This window comes from Rhopilema esculentum, chromosome 6 (assembly GCF_057945365.1).
Source record: "Rhopilema esculentum isolate cy_ngs chromosome 6, ASM5794536v1, whole genome shotgun sequence".
In the NCBI taxonomy this organism is placed as follows: domain Eukaryota; kingdom Metazoa; phylum Cnidaria; class Scyphozoa; order Rhizostomeae; family Rhizostomatidae; genus Rhopilema; species Rhopilema esculentum.
This window is the reverse complement of record NC_142820.1, coordinates 5653446-5672154: the sequence shown is the minus strand read 5'-3', so window position 1 is coordinate 5672154 and position 18709 is coordinate 5653446. Positions and strand designations below refer to the sequence as shown.

Here is an 18709-nt window from a genome sequence, read left to right as displayed (position 1 = left end):
GCCCGGCCCCAAAGAGCCTCTCTTTACCACGAATCATAGAAAGCAAGCAAACGCAAGGCCAGCATCGGAGAGGAAAAGCCTTTAATGCTCCAAGATGCAAGCTGTTTATTGCTGCGGAAGGGCCCTTGTCGGTAATTCCAAGAAGGTAATCATCATATGCTATGGCTAAAAAGCAGCTTTTGTCTCTGCCAGTTACATAATTACACTTGCGCATTAGAAACAATTTCACGAGTAGGCCTAAGCCTGAAAAAAGTTTTCTGCAAGAACAAAATAGATGTAGTATAATGTAATATAATCCCAAGGCAAATTTACCAACAGTGAACCTAATATGATCTGACAAAGTATTTAAATAAACCACTGTATCAAACAGATGTTTCCACCATGGGCTTTTAAATAAGGGGGTGCTCTCTCCTCGATTAGCTTTGCTATTGAGAGAGTTCCCCCATAAGAATTCCCCTTCATACAAATCCTCTACTGTAATGTATCTTTCTTTAATTTTGTGTGTATTGTCTTATGTAGTTATTCAAATTGTAGTAAAGTGTGTTTAATTTTAGAGTCTTTGTATGTAGGTGAATTTAGAATGAAATTAACTGAACTGAACTGAACTTTAAATGGTATTCAGATTGCACAATTTCTCTATGGCTATGATTCTAATTTTTACCCACTCTGGTGTTCTTTTCAAGGCACAGTGACTGAGTTGCCTCTTGCTTTAAAATAAACATCAGCATTCATATATTTCTGTTTACACTATAGCATGACCCTCTTCAATTTGCATATTATTGTTATTGGAAAAAGTTGCTTGATTTCAGATTGTTTTTATTTATGTCTCCTCATTTTTAAATATACCATTTGCATACATAATTTATACACAAATATCCATTTTTATACACACCTTTTTCAAATATACTTTTTCAATGCACATATACCATTTTCGAAACAAAAGCCACATCCAGGCTGGAAAGTTCGTCAACTGCACACCGAATGTCAGGACACTGATAAAATTTTGCGCACCAAAATTGAAATTAATGTGTGCACCAAAATTACAATGGAAATAGCAAGGGGGGATTCAATTGCAATTTTTTTGACAATGTTGTTATCATCTTATCATGTTCTGTGAGCTCTCGTTCAGTTAAACAAATTTTAAGATCTGGCTTATAGATCGAAGATGTAAGGAGCACACAAAACTCACCTTGAATCCATCATAACTGCCATTCAAGCTCATAATCACTTTGTTCAAGTTCTTGTGATTCAATCATTGTATTGGTGCGCAAATTCACAAAGAAAGGACGAAGGGCGATGACCCTGAGATTGATACTACGCAGACTCCAAAGCGCTAGGACGGGCGTTGGGCTCTTCTATAATAACAATGGTACAAGCAGTATTGAAATTCTTTTCAATTTCTAAAAGTATTGACATCCAGAGCAAGAACCATTTTGTTCATTTGAAGAATGATAATGCGCCCCTCTTGTTCTGACTCCTTGTAGCAAGAATGCGCACCATATGTCACTAAAATCCCCATATTTCATGCGTGCTGTGCACCAATTTGTTACATTTACGCACCAAAGTTTTGAAGTGCGCCCCGAAGATCTTTGGCACGCAGTACAAACTTTCCAACCTTGGGCCATATTCGATATTTTTCTAAACGCCTTTATAGCATTCACCAAGCCCTTCAGTTTACTTGGAAAAAGGAAGAAAACAATTCCTTGTCATTTCCAGATGTTTGTGTTGAAAGTCTGGAACTGGATCCGTTATCAGTGTCTATCATATGAATTGTTTCAACTTGTTTATTAAAAATCCAATGCTGATTTTTGGACTTTATCAGTCATTTATGTCACTATCTTGTGTTTGATTTCTAGACTTAAACTTATTCATAAGCATTTTCTAAAAACTATTATATTTGATATTTGCAGACATTTCAATATGGTTTGAAGTCAAATATTTCAATCAGATCAATTTTTCATGCAAAAAAGTATTCAACAATCCCAGGTAATTATGTGTAATTAGGTTCTTTTCTCTATGTGTTGATGTGTGTGAATTATTATAAAATGACTTCACATTTTCCAAACTTACATGTTTACAGCCTTTTGTGGGTGAGGGTGAGTGATGGAAGTGACAGTGGGTGATGGTGAAGAGATTGATAGCCTTTTTTACCTTTCAGATTGAGGGAAGCCTTTGTTTTTCTACTGTCTGTAGACAACAAATGTTTAGATATAACATTTATGTTCATGACATTCCTTTGTCACTTTGTTTGCAAAGTTGTATTCTTTGATATAAATTGTTTATTTTAGATGACACAGATTTAGTTGTGATTGGCTCTGGGCCAGGTGGTTATGTTGCAGCCATCAAAGCAGCACAACTTGGAATGAAGGTACTTTGACAAATAAGGCAAATTGTTTGATCCAACTTGATTCTTTTTGTTATAATGCATACCTTCAATCAAACCTGGGTGTAAAAATCTTCACAGGCGTGTGGTGAATCACTCTCTTTTTTGAGTTAGGTGGGCAATTTTTACACTATGTATTATTTATGAATTCAAAGCTTGATAAATAAAGTATTGAAGGTGGGGGGGGGGGCTTTGAAAGCCACAATGGAAATCCCATATAAAGTACTCTCTGCCACTGATCAAAGTGAATAATGTTATATTTACTGATATCTACTAATCTTCAGAAAATTGATCCTTTCTTGAATATGATTCTTATTCACTATTTTCTATAGCTTCAACTATGTTTAAAATCCATAATTGTTCTGTTTGAAAAGTACTTGCAATTTTTTACAGCCAAAGATAAAATAAGCATGAAATTTGAAACTTAGAACTCATTAATGACTTACAAAAATATGGTTATCGCATGTATGAAAGAAGAATAAAAGGCGACTTTTCAAAACACCAGTCTTGCTTGTTTTTGATATGAACATTTAAAAATTGATCATGCAGACCAAAATGAGCTTTTGTTGGTTGAGTCCCCTCATAATCACCATATTCGGTTTCTTCTCTGTTTTACATGCTGGCAGTTGGACGGGTCATTAAAATGACTTCCAAGCCAATTTCATTTGCAAAGTTTCTGGTTACACCTTTCTGCTTCAGATCTTATTTAATTACTTCCTCCCATGTTTTATTCAGTCTCCCTTTGACAACATCTCCTTCTACTCTTAATGTTCTGCATTTCTTCACCAAATCATCATCATCCTTTCTCTCAACGTGACCAAACCAATGAAGCTGCCTTTTCTGCATGCTCTCACTTATATGTACTCTCCAACTTAATCTTTGTCTGAGTTCAATAGAGCTCAGCCTGTCCTTTAGGCTTACTTTACACATCAGCTTTAACTGGCCAATTTACACTGCCATACCAGTCTTTGTAATATGAAAATAGGCCGCGTGCGGCATTTCGCACGCCTTGATTACTTGGCGCGTGCGATGGCGTGCGATGCGAACCGCTTTTTATCGGTTGTTTCTCTTCCCTGTTGCCAAGAACTGGGTGCTGCTTTTAAGGAGACCTTTTGTGTTATAAACTGAACGAAAACCAAGGTAATTGACGGAGAAACTGTTCTTGTTCTTTTTTAAAGATGTTAAATTTAATTAGTCACTTAAAGAAATCTGGATTTAAAACAAATTATATTACCCGTAGACCCTACCATCCGTCGAGACATTGCCATGCAGCGTCACTGACTTCAGTAGCATCATTAACATAGCAGATATTCATAAAATGAATATCTTAGCGGATATTCATAAAAAATATCTTACCGTTAGATCGGTATTCCTTTGGAATTAAGCTAACAATCAAATGAGAAGGAATGGGTAGAGAAATGACACAAACGTCGAAATGAACACACTTTCTTTGGGCACAAAAACAAGTTTAAAATAATTTAAAAATAAGTACAGGCACCGTCACTTTCTTCTTCATCAGAGCTTTCTTCTTCATCAGAGCTTTCTTCATCATCAGAGCTTTCTTCAGCTTCCTCTTCCTTGTCTAACTTCGGTTTCTTCGATAAACTGTTGCAATTATGCTTTCGCTTTCTGCTTTTCGAAAGATAGATCTCCGTTGCTCTTTTCAAAATATTCTCCCTTTCTTCGTCAGTCCATATAATGTCATTGACTGCGGTGCAAAGTCTCATCTCCATAACCCTATGTGACATTCGTAATCTTCTATCTGACAATAAAATGCTGAGAATACTGAATGCTCTCTCTACCGATGAATTGGAGCCAGATATTGCAACCATTATCTTTGCCAGAATGCACAGGTTGGGGTACTCGTCAGCCCTGTAAGAAAGCGTATTTTTCCACAGCTTTCTTGCTTCAATCCCACAAGCATTATATTGTACGTATTTTTTGAATGACTTCCATTCCTTGAGAGCTTTCGAAACGTTAAACTTCGTCTCGCTGAGGGGAGGGGGGGGGTTGAAAATAGCTGCAAAAGCAGTGATTTCTGGGACCCCGTAATCCTTGTTGTCGTTCCATTGCTTTTGATCAAACCACTTCATCGTACTAAACACGCCATCAACATCATCGAAGTAGCATCATCCTTTTCCGACTTGAAACCGATAATTTCGTTCTTTCCCCAACCAATGAATGTTGCCAGCTCGACTTTGTTTCCTTTCGCCATGATTACCGAAGAACAGAAAAATCAATCGAACAGTGAAAACATCTCTTGGATCGAAAATTTAAATTGCCGGGTTTTGACAGTAAGCACCAGGTGTTGATTGCAGATTAATCCCCCTTGGGTGAACTGTTAAGCGATCTTGTCGTATTAAGTGATTTTTTTGACGCTGTTGTTAAATCCCGTATCGGAATACTTTAACAACACCTTGGACAACGACAGAACCGACTTTGGCGACTTTGAGTTGAGCAATTTTAAAAAAATTTTGTGGCAAATTCTTTGTTTTGCGCGTGCGATGATTAGCACGCCTTGGACAATTTGCGCGTGTCTGGAGGCGTGCGCGTGCGATCGCACGCCTCATATAACAAAGACTGCCATACACCATTGCACTCTGTATATATGCCTAATTGACTCTCCTTTTAGACAGTAATGCAAGAGCTCTACTGGTTAACAGTGGTAACAGATCCCAGAACTACTCCATCCACTTTTTACCTTGCTGTCACGTTTGCATCAACCCCTCCATTGACTCTAATGGTGTCACCAAGGTAGCAGAATGTCTGTACCACTTCAATTTCTTCACCATCCAGATGCACATTCCTTATCTCAATGTCATTAGATGCCTCTCCTTCCACATACTTTTTGCAACTGAAATTGGTGTTAACTGTCAGCAATCCTTCCGTGCCACTGCGCTTTTTATGTACCCAGTGCTTGCATGAAACACAGAAAATTGAGTTATTTTCAACTCCCTTCCTACAAACTGAGCAAGGAACTTCCCCTTCTTCATTGGCTTTCTGGAATCCGGATAACTGACCATACACCAATTTGACTTACAGCCTCGCCTTGGAAATTTCTCCAAACTTCATTATACAAAATTTTTAAGCTCAGATTTGGTTTTATCACCATAATTTTAGGCTGGATACAATTTTTCATATTGTTTATGCTTGTATTTTAGATTTTACAAAGAAATTAAGTTTGAAAACTTTTAAGGAATTTGACCGCAAAAATCATTCAGGGGGGGACTTTACCTCCCTAATCATCAATCACGGTCAAATCTCTTATAAATTTTTATCTTTATGTTGTCATAAAATCAATATCATGAGCAATATCATAATGAAAACTTCCAAGTAGCTAAAAACTTTGCTCTCAATCCAAATCTTAGGTCAAAAATTTTGTACAAAAGACTTTGAAGAATTTTTCAAAACAAGGCTGTAAGTTTAATTGGTGTATAACTTTAGTTTTCCCCAAGTTCATTTTCTACATATTCAGCTTAGCCAGTTGCCCATCTATGGACTCACTAAATCATCTCGGTAAAGCATCGCCTCTGGACATCCGCTTTGGAATTCTCTTGACAATTCCTCCAAGACACAGATAAAAAGCAATGGACTCAGTACAGATCCCTGATGGACTCTAAATCCTACATTGAAACTCCTGGTAAAGGTGCCTGGACAAATTTTATAAGCTAAGATCCAATTTCCTCATAACCCTCCATACCACATCTCTTGGCACTCTGTCAAATGCCTTTTCAAAGTCAACAAAGGTAAAGAAGAGCTTCTTTTTCTTGGTGAGATACTTTTCCTGAAACTGCCTAAGAATGGAAATGGCATCAGTCATGAAGGCAAAAAATCAAATTTATATTGTCAATGTCTGTTTCACTTCCAATTTGTTTTTCTCAATCATTCTCTGTCCCATGAAAGCTCTGTGTTTAGGAATCTCTCATAATAACTTTTTCAAGGTATCTTCATTTCAGTTTCATTTGTTGCTGATTCTCCAACATCCTTTCTGATACATTTCTTTCCCACTATGTCCTGCTGAGTCTTTCTCATCTACTGGGCCATTCTAAACTTATAATATTTCGCCTTGGGATAAACTTTCTTTTCATCTCAGGGACTTTCTTCACCTTGAAATCCCATATGGCTTGTGCTGGGTGACAATCTATCCCCCTGGAATCACTTTCACATCATACAAAAGCTTTCTTTCATTCTTCCTCACAAGGGTAAAAACAACTTGTGACCTATGGGCCCATTTGCACTATGCTCTGATATAAGTTTGTCGAAGTTGATATTTTCATGAAAATTAATGGAACATTTTCAAATCTGACAAACTTTGTAAGATTTTTATTTGCACTGACAACTACAGTGTTTTGAATTATATAACATCACGGTGTCATTTGTGACATTTGATGGATAGCAGTCTACAAGCTTTCACATTTCTATTCTGTTGTGACTCGGAATGGATGAGGAAAACTCTTTACATTTAGGCTGGCACTTGCTCCACTTGTTCTGTCTCAAATGCAGTTTCAGTTATAAATCAGCAACAAAGCAATCTTATTTTGGTTTTAACAACATAGAAGCAGTTACAAAACACACTAGTTTATCGAAGACACAAAACTACAAAATCGAGTGTTTTGAAGCAGATTCGAAGTGTTTTGGAGCTCCCCTCAGCCCGAAGCATCCCACTTTTTAGACCACACTTTATACTGATTTAGAGTTCAAGAAAAGCTTGAGGATTGAGCGGAACATTTTGGATCATTCCAAACATTGTGCCAAAATTATTAGTGTTATTCTAGAAAAAGAGGCAATTGTTTTGTTTCATCTTTTCTTGAATGTTGAGTACATAAGCACAGTAATATTAATATGCAGTGTCTACACATTTTTAAGTTTTATTGTTTAAGGAACATTAAATACAAAATTTCTATTAGATTTTCTAATCTTGCTTAAAAGTTTTTGCAGTATCTTTAAAAATCAAATGTTCTATATTTGTTATGTTTATTTAAAACTGTTACAATAGAAATGGTATATAATCACTTAAACTAGGTGCTAATGAGATTTAAATGAACTTCTTTTCTAGACTGTTTGTGTTGAGAAAAATGACACACTTGGTGGAACTTGTTTAAATGTTGGGTGTATCCCTTCCAAGGTATTCAAAGCTTTATTCAAGTTACGAATATTATTCCATTTTAGCTTTTGCTATTTCATCTGAATTTAAATTTATTGTCTGATAAGTATTTACACTCTTGAATAAGTGGCAGTAAATCATGGAAAAAGATATATCCATGTTAAATGCTATATTTTCTACCTTCAAAATCACTTTTGACTTAAAATGCTTTGTCTGTATTTTCACAAATACGTGATAAACAGAGCAATATAAAACTATTTTCGATACAACACAAAACAAGACATGAGTTTTTATCAATCTATAAGTCTTTGTCATATTTTTGCTGATTTTTTACAGTACCTTCCTATTTTTTTTCCTTATCATTCTATAGGCTCTTCTGAATAATTCCCATCTTTACCACTTGGCAATGACAAATGATTTTGAGAACAGGGGAATCATGAGTAAGGACCATTTTATAAATGTTTCTTTAAATGTTGCTTATTTCAATTATTTTTTGTCTTTACAAACTAACCAATAATTTCTCAAAAGCTTTCTTACAAATGTATAGACAAGAAAATTATATTTAATAAGAATATATTTATTTTGTCAGCAGTGCATTGTCAAAACTTCAGCCTCAAGTTATCTGTTCCATTTTTAATGCATTTATTTCAAAAGTGGTTGCCAATCAGCATATACTGTTTCAGAGTCAATTTCGTATTTTCTTTAAATCTGAAAAACACATTTTAAAGTATTAGTATCAATTTTAAATTGCTGATGCAAGAAATTAATTGTCTCTGCTTTCTATTTTACTAGTTGGAAAGCCTACTCTAGACCTTGATAAAATGATGGCTCAAAAGTTGGATGCTGTGAAAGGCCTGACAAGTGGGATTGCATATCTCTTTAAGAATAATAAAGTAGGGATCTCATTTATTAATTTGTGCAATTAATTTTTAAAGTTTTTGTTACCTTTCCTTGTTTGCTATTTATTTCTTTGCAATTATTTATTATCTAAGTGTTTTGTTGATTGATTTCAATTAAGTTTCAAGAATTTATTTGCTGTATATTTGATCATTTCATTGATTAAGCTGTTTATTTGATCATTTTTTTGATAAGGCTGCAGCTCAACAGTTTCTCAGTTCTGCTCTGATTCCTTTTTAAGGTAGTGCATGTTCAGGGACATGGAAAGATTACGGGACCTAGCGAGGTAATGACTTGTGAAGTTATAGAAAATTAATTTCTATGGCAGATACATATTGATTTATATGTACTTGAGTTGAAAAATATATTGTGGCTGATAATGTTGATAGCAATAAATACCAACAGCAATAAATATTAGTGGTAATAAATACTAGCATTAACAAATATCAACAACAATAGATATTATTAATAATAGATATAATTTTTATCAAAGCAGCAAAAATTGACTGCAGTAACTATCAGCAGTGATAGATATTAGCAACAGTAAATACCAGCAGCAATAAGTATCAGCACTAATAAATACTAGCAATGACAAATATCAACAACAATAGCTATCATTAATAATAGATATGATTTTACAATACAATATTCTGTGCTGTCCACAGCAGAAATAGACATTACGTCATCTGACTCACGCTATGAAAGGCACTTAACAGTTACTTTAATTACAATAACTTTCTAAAAAAGCATTTTGTGAACCAAGGTACCATTTAATTTGGCAGGAGCTTGCGTACGCCATTTTAGGGCAGGCAATTTCATGGTTATGGGTTGATTACAGGCATTAGATGACAAAATAGGTCAAAATAAGCGAGTTGATGAGGAATCTATACACAGGGTTATTGATGCTGATGCCACACAAAGAGCTTATTTAGACCAATATTGACTGCAGTAAATATCAGCAGTGATAGATATCAGCAACAGTAAATATTAGCAACAATAAATATCAACAAATGAATATCAAGGAGGATGAATATCAGCAGTAATGCCTCGTCCATGCTGCAATACCTTTTTAGCCTAGAACAAACAATGTACAGCAGTATGAAATTGAAAATAAGCTGTTTACTTAGCACACTTTTTAGGTGATCTCTTGTGTCATGTGAACATATCTTACAATTTTATTGAATCACTGTCGTTAATATGAAGGCAGATCCATCAATTTCTTTTGCTACTTTTATTGTGATGTGATAGGTATCAGTAATGAAGAGAGATGGCAGTGAAGAGGTGATAACGACAAAGAACATAATGATAGCAACTGGCTCTGAAGTTACTCCATTCCCTGGCATTGAGGTTTTTACTTTCAAATTTTATGAGTAAAGTTTTTTTTCTGCCTGTCATTTTGTATGTATTCTAAATACATATATCAATACATTAAAAAGGGATAATCTATGTTTTATGTTTGTAGTATTTTCCTTTTACATGTGACTACCTTTGTATTCCATTCCTGGTCTTGGCAAAGTTCTTTTCAAATCTATTCTTAAGCTTTTAACGTTCATGTTTTCAATCTTTTGGTGGTACAAAACTTGTAAATGGCTTTGAAAAAAGCAAACATTTAGTAAACTAAAGCTTTTCATCTGACACTCTTCAGAGTTTAAAACGTCAGAACATAGATCGAAAACTCTACGCTAAGAAATATATATACCCATATATATATCCACAACTGGGTATATATATTTCTTAGCGTAGAGTTTTCGATCTATGTTCTGACGTTTTAAACTCTGAAGAGTGTCAGACGAAAAGCTTTAGTTTACTAAATGTTTGCTTTTTTCAAAGCCGTTCATGTTTTCCCAAATCACTCTCTATGCCTTAGCACAGGATATTTTTCATATAGCTGACTAGTTTTCCTTCATCTTTTAACACTGCATAGTTTCACCATGCTAGGCATTATTCCAATTCTGTAAAATTTATGAGTTTCTTGACCAATTCAAAACATATGAAGACGTAATTTATAGAGAATTTATTGTCGGGGACAAAAATTTTAACATAAGACTTAATATCATCTTATTAATTTAACTAAATTTCGAAGAGGTTTGAAAATTGACTGAATGGTGGTACTATGTAATACTTTGGATCCAAAAATCAGAACGTTCATAAAAGTGGAAGCAAAAATGAGATGCTCAGATACTTAGGGACTGGCCAAAGTGAAGCATCCTAAAATGTCAGATTGCATTCTTCTATAACGCTTATCGGTACATAAAAATTTTACTGTGATTTACAAGTGACTTCCAAGTTATTAAAAAAATATCTTCCTCATTTAGATAGACGAGGAGACGATTGTGTCATCCACTGGAGCTCTCTCATTGAAAAAAGTTCCAGAGAGAATGCTGATCATTGGTGCAGGAGTAATTGGTCTGGAACTGGTAAGATTGCTTCATAAAGCAAGCTATTCGATTGATCGTAGCAAAATACAGATTCAGTGGTTATTGGTTGATATTCCATAGAAATATATGAGAAATTTTTTTTCGATTACTGAATTGGACTTCTTAAACCCAGTTATGTCAGTAATATGGTTTTGGCTTTCCCAGTTATATGGTCTGGTAAATAAACTTGAAGCGAATCTAGCGTAGCAGCTTAAACTCAGTCATCTGTTTCATTTGCTTTATGTTGCAATTGACTTTGATTGCATGTTTTTCCGATGGCATTTTCGTTCCTGTGGCTATTTTCATCTCTAATTGATTTTTTATCCATTTTTTTAAATCTCTACTTACAATTTAAAAAGGAGTGCAGATAATGTAAAACCTTAACGAAAAAAACGTCTTATTACTTCAAGTTAACCACACTAAGTTTCCTCAAATTTGTAGCTTTGCTCATCGTAATTGTTACCTTTAATAGGGCTCAGTTTGGCAGAGGCTAGGCTCGAAAGTTACTGCAGTCGAATTTATGAGCAACGTTGGCGGTGTTGGGATTGACCTTGAAATCGCGTATGTACTCCCAATACCATGTTTTTTAAAGTGACCAGTGAAGGTAGCAATGGCTTATTATTTCTCCCTTCATTCTTGTTGTTGAACATTGTTTTCAGTTAGAGAAGAACAGTCATCTCGGCTTATGTAGTTATGAACCTTTAAATGAATTTGTTACTTAAAAGTATTTTTTAAATTTCCCCGAAGATAACTCTACTACCTTGTATGAAGGAGCAACCAGAAAACACCGCAAAAATGTCTCAGCGATTGCTCTAGGATGCCTTTACTTAATGTGAAGATGTCCTGTGCCAAGGCATAGAGAGTGATTTGGGAAAACATAAATGTTAAAATCTTTAGAATAGATTTTAAAAGAACTTTTCTAAGACCAGGGATGGAATACAAAAGTAGTCACATGTAAAAGGGAAACATTACAAACATAAAACATCTATTATCCCGTTTCAATGTATTGAAACATGTATTTAGAATACAGAAATAAGGACAAGGCTCTTTCATTATGAGCTGTTCGCAAGGGAAGATAAACATTTTCTCAGCTCAGTACATCGCTACATTTTATCAGCATTGATTTACTCAAGTATAATTTCTTAAGTTTTTGTTGCTTTTACCTATCTAGAAAAAATTTCCAAAGAAGTTTAGGAAAACTCGGAATGAAGTTCAAGCTGCAACACAAAGTAACAGGTACCCAAGCTGTAGCTAACTTTCAAGGATATGTTGCTCATGATCTGTTTCGAAATAGTTAATATTATTTTAGAATATTATTGAGATCAAGCCATATAATTATTACTTTAGTGTTAGTTGATATGAAATTTCATTATTGAAAGTTGTGGAAAGCAAAGATTTGTAATTGTAGACGTTGAAATGTTTGAAGAATGTGTATTTTTATCTAAACGAGGTATCGCAGTGTATCTTTTTGTGAAGCCCATCTCTTGCGTTACAACCGTTAGAGAAAGAGTTCAGTACTAAGCTTGAAACGCATGCTGTTTTCTGTAGCATTATGCATTTTTCAATTAAGATTTTTATATTTTGAGCCTCAAAAGTCAGGAAAATGATAATTGTGAACCAACGCATACCAAAACCAAAAAAAACATTTGTTCTTCTGTTGATATTGAAACTTTTATTTTCCATCCCAAAGGTGCAACAAGAACCGAAAATGGAACCATAAACGTCAGGTAAAAGTAGCCCCGAATCATCCTCTAAACACTGAATACATTTTTTGATAGATTTGCCTCTTTAAAGAACTCTTTTTTGTACTTTTAGCATACTGGAGTGTGCCTATTTTTTGGGGTGATTTTTAAAAACCCAATATCTAGAAAGGATAAATTTCTTCAACTTTGCTGTGCCTTAATTTCGTTATGCTCAATTTCCACCAGCTGTCTCTTCACAAGCTCACTTCTTTACTGCTTTTGCTAAAATACAATTCTTTCCATGAACTTATTTGGTTGCTGCTCCAACGCATGCTTTTTTGTTGGGATTTGATTTTGTATTGACAAAAATATATTTGCTATTTTCCAGTATCGAAAGCGTTAAAGATGGCTCAAAGAAAGAAGAGGTTGGTATTTTGAAGAATTTTTCCTTGTTCGATCTAACTTAATGTTGTTTGATGATTATACAATTTCTTTCACCATAGATCAGCTTTCTGCTCCTCTGCTTTTGTTATATCATCAGTAAGAGCCTTGAATTGAAAGCATATAAGATATGCTTGCTATCCCGACTGCCATTTGCATCAATGTATCGAAGCTGGGAGAGGGGAGGGGGGACGTCAACTGCTGAGTGTGGCTAAAATGACTAAAATCTGTTTGCGGGGTTGTTTAATCAGAGACTTCGACTCCATAATCCAGTCTTGCTTCAATTTTATTACTCTTTTTTCGACTCTTGATCAAGCAATGTATTCTAGACAAAATCAGATGAAAAACTATCATTCAGTTTATCAAATTATCTGCTTTTTAGATGGAGTGTGACGTTCTTCTTGTATGTATCGGTAGAAGACCTTATCTTGATAATATTGGCCTCGAGGTAAGTCTGATATATGAATATTCTGTTTTCACGTCTTTGATACATGTACGAACCTTGATTAATTTTCATCGTTTTTGATTGATTTCTGTTTTGGCTAGCATCAATTTAAGTTGACATTTCTTTGTTCGACTGCCTTGAACACGGCTTTTGAGAAAACCCCTTAAACACGTGCCCAGTACCATGTATGTATAGTCCAACATCTACCCTCCCCCCCTCTCATTCAAAGAGGACGTATTTACTTTTGTAATGATATCAACATTTACATGGGTGGAAAGGAATTGCAAAATCTAAAGACTTTCTGTCCAGGGTTGTAGCTACGAACTCTATTGTCCAGTAATTATGTGTCATAGCTGTGATACGTTTCGTATCCAAAGCTTCAGGAAACATTGAACTAACATAGAATTTTCAGGACTGGAATGTATTTGAATCCAATCTGACATGCTTAATGGGTGCTTGATTTCTCTTGAGAGTCATTAATTTCTGATTTATAAAATGTTACGTTACAGGAACTGGGTATCGAGAAAGATGAGAAAGGAAGAGTGAAAACGAATTCAAGGTTTCAGACAAATGTACCATCGTACGTAGATTTTTTGTTTTTTTATGAACTTTCATTTTCTGTTTTTAATACTTAATTTTTTATTTCAAATCATAAGTTCTGTGGTAAGATACTTTGCGAAAGGATTATCACATTGCAGAATTATATACTCTGACTGGAATACCAAAATTTACCAGTGTGGCTTTTCTTATCATAAATAGTAAGTAGGCTTTGAAACAAATCTCAACAGCAATGATAACAGAAAGTCAGAGAAATATGCCACCCTCATATCTGACTTAAGGCGTCAGTTTAAATCAGTTTCTTTTATCAATCTTTCCATCAATTCACTGGGTATCTTTGGCAACTTCTGAAGCTCTTTCATCGATATGTGTGACTCTTAATCCATTGATCATCAACAGGAACGCTATCTCATCTCCAAATATTCTAGCATCTCCATTCTTACCGCATCTTACGTATTCTGTTGTAGGGACAAAACTTGGACTAACCCAGAGCTACTCCCCTTTTAACCCTTCATTTTCTTTTCTCATTACTACGATTGTAATGGTTTTATTTTGTAAAAGTTCTAGCCAGTTACAAATTACCTATGTAACAGTGAGATTTGTATTTTTAGTTTTAACTGGAATTCAGAATGAAAATTTTTCATTTGAATGCTGTAAAGAAAAATTTTTCAAACAAGTCTCAAGCTTTAGAACCTCAAATGGTCCTTTTACATTGTAGAGTTTACGCAATTGGTGACTGTATTGATGGTCCCATGCTGGCACACAAGGCTGAAGATGAAGGTATTTCTCTGTTTTAATATTACTTTTATTATGTACGAAATGCATCTGCACACCGCAAAAGCTTCTTAGATTCTGTGTAAAACAGCAGTGTAAAGACAGTACTACCTCAACAACTGCTTGTTTAGAACACTTCGTTACGTAGTTACATGATTGCACTCACCACTTACAATGCATAATTGTCAAACTTCAATATTTTTGCTCTTGTCAGACTTTTACACAACTGTAGCTAAGAGTTTAAAATGCCACGACAAATAGTAAATTCCTTGATCAAACTTCATTTCCAATCAGCTTTCCATCTCGAGCCAAGGAACGCTTCTATAGATGAGTCAATGTATTTTTAAAGAATATTTTCTTAGAAATTAGGCTTATAATAGTAAAGAATACTTACTGTTTCCTTAGTTCTTATTTGCACGTTGATCCAGCATTTCTCGCTAAGTGTGCGTTAATGTTTGATACTTGTCTATATCGTCTTCAAGGTTTTGTTGTTGTTTTTGTAAATTTACTTTTATTCGATATAAAAAAAATAGCTAACAATGTATACATTTATATGTATACAATGTTAACTAATCAAAATCGAACAAAGCTACCAATTAGTACCCACAAGTAATTATAGATACTAAGTTAAAGATTAACTTGCATTTACTGGCAGAAGCTGACAGACCCTACATTGCCAATTCGGTCCGTCCCGTTGTTTTATTAGATTCTTAAAACTTTTTAAATTTTCTGCGGATTTCAGATCGTTTGGTAGGCCATTCCATATCTGTGGCCCGATTGACATAAGACTTTTGGATCCAAATATTGTTTGATTAGGTCTAACATGGGCTAAGTTATTTGGATTTCTTAATGAATAATTGACAAACTCAATTTAAAAATACTCTGCATAAAAGATTGGCTCAACTGTTTTTTTAATATTTCAATGCACAGAATTCTTTGACGAGCATCGTGCATTTGTCTGACTTCACAAGCAGATCGTTATACAAAGCTCTGAACAAGAATATTTTTCTCGTGGAAACCAATAAACATCTTTAATATTTTAAGAACATTTATTTGTGTTGCTGCTTTTTTGCAAAGTTTCGAAATATGTGAATGGAAATCAAGTTTGTAATCCAACGTTACTCCTAAAATCTCCACTGTCTCCTTAGATTTAATTTTTTTACCATTAATGATTATTTGTTCTCCACTAGTATTTGTCTTGTTTTTCCTAAGCATTATAGCATGAAATTTTTCAGGGTTTGCAATCATTCCATTTTTTTCTAACCATGATAAGGCAATTCCCGTTTCTTTTTGCAAAGTATTTACAAGATCGCGCATGTTTCTAGAAAAATAAGCAAGTGTATTGTCGTCAGCATAATTATAGAGCGTTGCTTTTTTTATGAATAGAAATAAGTCATTTATGTAAAAATTGAACAGGACTGGTCCTAGCACAAAGCCCTGTGGTACACCAGACATACACCAACCTCTTGAAAAGGGCTGTATAAGTTGTTTATCCGAACACACTGTTTTCGTCTTTTGATTATTAGAACTATAGATTAGAACTAGAGCATCTTCATTGCTTCATGAAATTAAATCTATTTTCTTAGGTATCATATGCGTCGAGGGTATTGCTGGGTCTCCAGTTCACATAGACTACAACTGTGTTCCCTCAGTCATTTATACGCATCCGGTACGTGCAGCTATTTTCATTTGTATACCCTTATATTGCAATATCCGCCGAGCGATGTTTGCATTCAGCAGGCATTTGAGACGTAGAACCGCTCTGTTCTTCACAATGCTCTGTTGCAACGTAGAACCACTCTGTTCTACACACTAAAGCAGGTACAATTCTGTCTAAACTGCACTGAGCACTACAAAACTGGCCTGTTACCTGTCATCGTCATTATATTGCAGTATTTATTTTCCCTTGGATCTTATTAGTTATTTCCTGAAGCTGTTGTTCTTCACTGTTTTCTGCACGGTTTTGCTGCAAATTATTTTCGATCTCAAATCAGGCCTTTCATAGTGTTTCATAGTGTGATAATTACAATTATGTTTTTCCCTCAATTTTTACCTTTTTATATACACACTCCTAGAATTAAAATTCTTATTAAGAGCTTTTATAGGATTTAGAATATAATTAAGAGAATTTACTTGAATGTGCAGGGGATGTGATCATAGTGTTTTTGCACTAATATTCCTTCTAAGTTTCCACATGTTGAGATCGCATCAATCACAAGCATTTATATGAAATCGCACGTGTTGTATCTTAACTAGTGCTATATTTTCCTATTTATGTTCTTTGTTGGAATATCCATTTTTCTAATCCCTTTATCTAAGAAACGTAAATTGTTTTATTTTAGGAAGTCGCATGGGTTGGTAAAAGTGAAGAGCAACTCAAAAGCGAGGTAATTTGATCATATGTCAGCATCTCCATGTCCACAATGCATTTCAGAAAATCCGCAATGCCTCTTTTTAAATTATTCATTGATTTAGTTTGAATTATCTGGCTTAGGCTTTTTACCAAAATTATTTACATAAAGCTTTTTTTTCCGGTTAAATCTTTCCAAGTTCTCCCCAAGTTTGCACAAAGGGTGAATAAGTTAAAAAAATTTGATCAAAACAGGGAATCAAATACAAAATTGGGAAATTCCCCATGTCTGCGAACAGTCGTGCTAGAACTACAAACGATGCTGAGGGAATGGTTAAAGTTCTTGCAGATAAAGAAACGGATCGTATACTGGGAGTGCACATGATTGCATCCACTGCTGGAGAATTAATCAACGAAGCTTGTCTCGCCATGGAATACGGAGCTTCGGCCGAAGATGTCGCTCGTGTATGCCACGCCCATCCGGTAAGTCAATCATTTAGATAAAGCATATATTTGAAGATTTTATTTTGTTTTGGTCGTTATAAGATATCTTTAGATAGATGTTACAGAAACAAAAAATGTACCTTTTAAACGCAAACAATAAAATATTCTCTTTACACTCTCCATCCAGTTTGGAGGATACAGAAAGCCCCTTGAGGCTTCTGCAGAAAGTATTTTGAATTTCATGTGACAATAGAATGGCTCTAGGATGGGGTAGAGAAAGCTTCTTAAGATTTCTATGTAGTAGATTTTAAACTTCATGTAACAGCCAAAGATATTTTTTGAATTGTTCTATGGTGGGATTGATCCCGAGGAATAGGGAATTTGTATCTATAAAAACGTTTTTATTTTAAAATTTCGAAATTTGGCTAGAAGTAATTTAATAAAAACCTCAATTTTGTGCCAACATTGGGATATTTTTTCAAATTTTGCATACTGTGGTATCGAGTTCAATTTTGATGCTACTTGCAGTGATGGAAAACTTTTAATTTCTTGTAGACCGTGGCAGAAGCACTACGAGAAGCAAACATAGCTGCATATGCTGGGAAGCCAATTAACTTTTGAAAAATTGCTTAAGGAATTAGATCTCAATGTTTTGAATGTTTATACAGTAAATAAGTGTTTTTGTTTATATCCTTGCAAGATTTAAAATTATTGTGAAAGATGCGCCCGCTTAAATGATGATTATTTAAAGCATTACAGAATACTTTCTCTCGTTTGTCATTTTGTTGGTAAAAAAAGATGCCGTGTGCTAGGTAATCATTATTCAATGTTCTTCTTTCTCTCTCAAACTTTATTATTTAATTAAATTCAAGTTGCAGAAAGAAATTTACAAAGTACCACCACATGGAGAGTGGAATAATGTAGATGCATAAATGGATAATTTGTCTGAGGCTATAATACATTGTTGGCAAGTAATGAGTGATGTTATTTTGGCTGCTTGATTTAGTTGAATAGAAATATTTAGCAGTTTGAAGCATAGTTGTCAAAAAAAAAATTTGAGGGCCATCTCTATCTGGTGATAGTGACCCTCAAGATAATTACCTAACGCTGGAATGAATAATGATAATATTGTTAATTTTCATTTTGGTCCTATGCTTTTGATGCTGCAGTATGCTTTATCTTTCGGTCTGTCTGTGATTGAGTTTTGCATCCGA

General features: G+C 34.6%; 2 protein-coding genes across 2 annotated transcripts; one reads left to right on the top strand and one right to left on the bottom strand.

Annotated features, from left to right (window-relative positions):
• LOC135686661 (dihydrolipoyl dehydrogenase, mitochondrial) lies at positions 1–18663 on the top strand. The gene is made up of 20 exons (XM_065202940.2): positions 1–145; positions 1911–1986; positions 2289–2368; positions 7440–7508; positions 7858–7927; positions 8280–8380; positions 8626–8670; positions 9633–9731; positions 10700–10801; positions 11274–11362; positions 11973–12037; positions 12492–12528; positions 12872–12908; positions 13307–13372; positions 13879–13949; positions 14646–14707; positions 16288–16370; positions 17044–17088; positions 17307–17534; positions 18051–18663. The coding sequence occupies exons 1-20, from the start codon at positions 95–97 to the stop codon at positions 18114–18116; spliced, it is 1542 nt and encodes a 513-aa protein (XP_065059012.1). The 5' UTR covers positions 1–94; the 3' UTR covers positions 18117–18663.
• On the bottom strand, positions 4969–6502 carry LOC148960097 (uncharacterized). The gene is made up of 3 exons (XM_089108873.1): positions 6490–6502; positions 5884–6033; positions 4969–5418 (listed from the first exon to the last, which is right to left on the bottom strand). Exons 1-3 carry the CDS (start codon positions 6500–6502, stop codon positions 5081–5083), a joined length of 501 nt encoding a protein of 166 aa, XP_088964999.1. The 3' UTR covers positions 4969–5080.
• Positions 18664–18709: the final 46 nt, after the last annotated feature.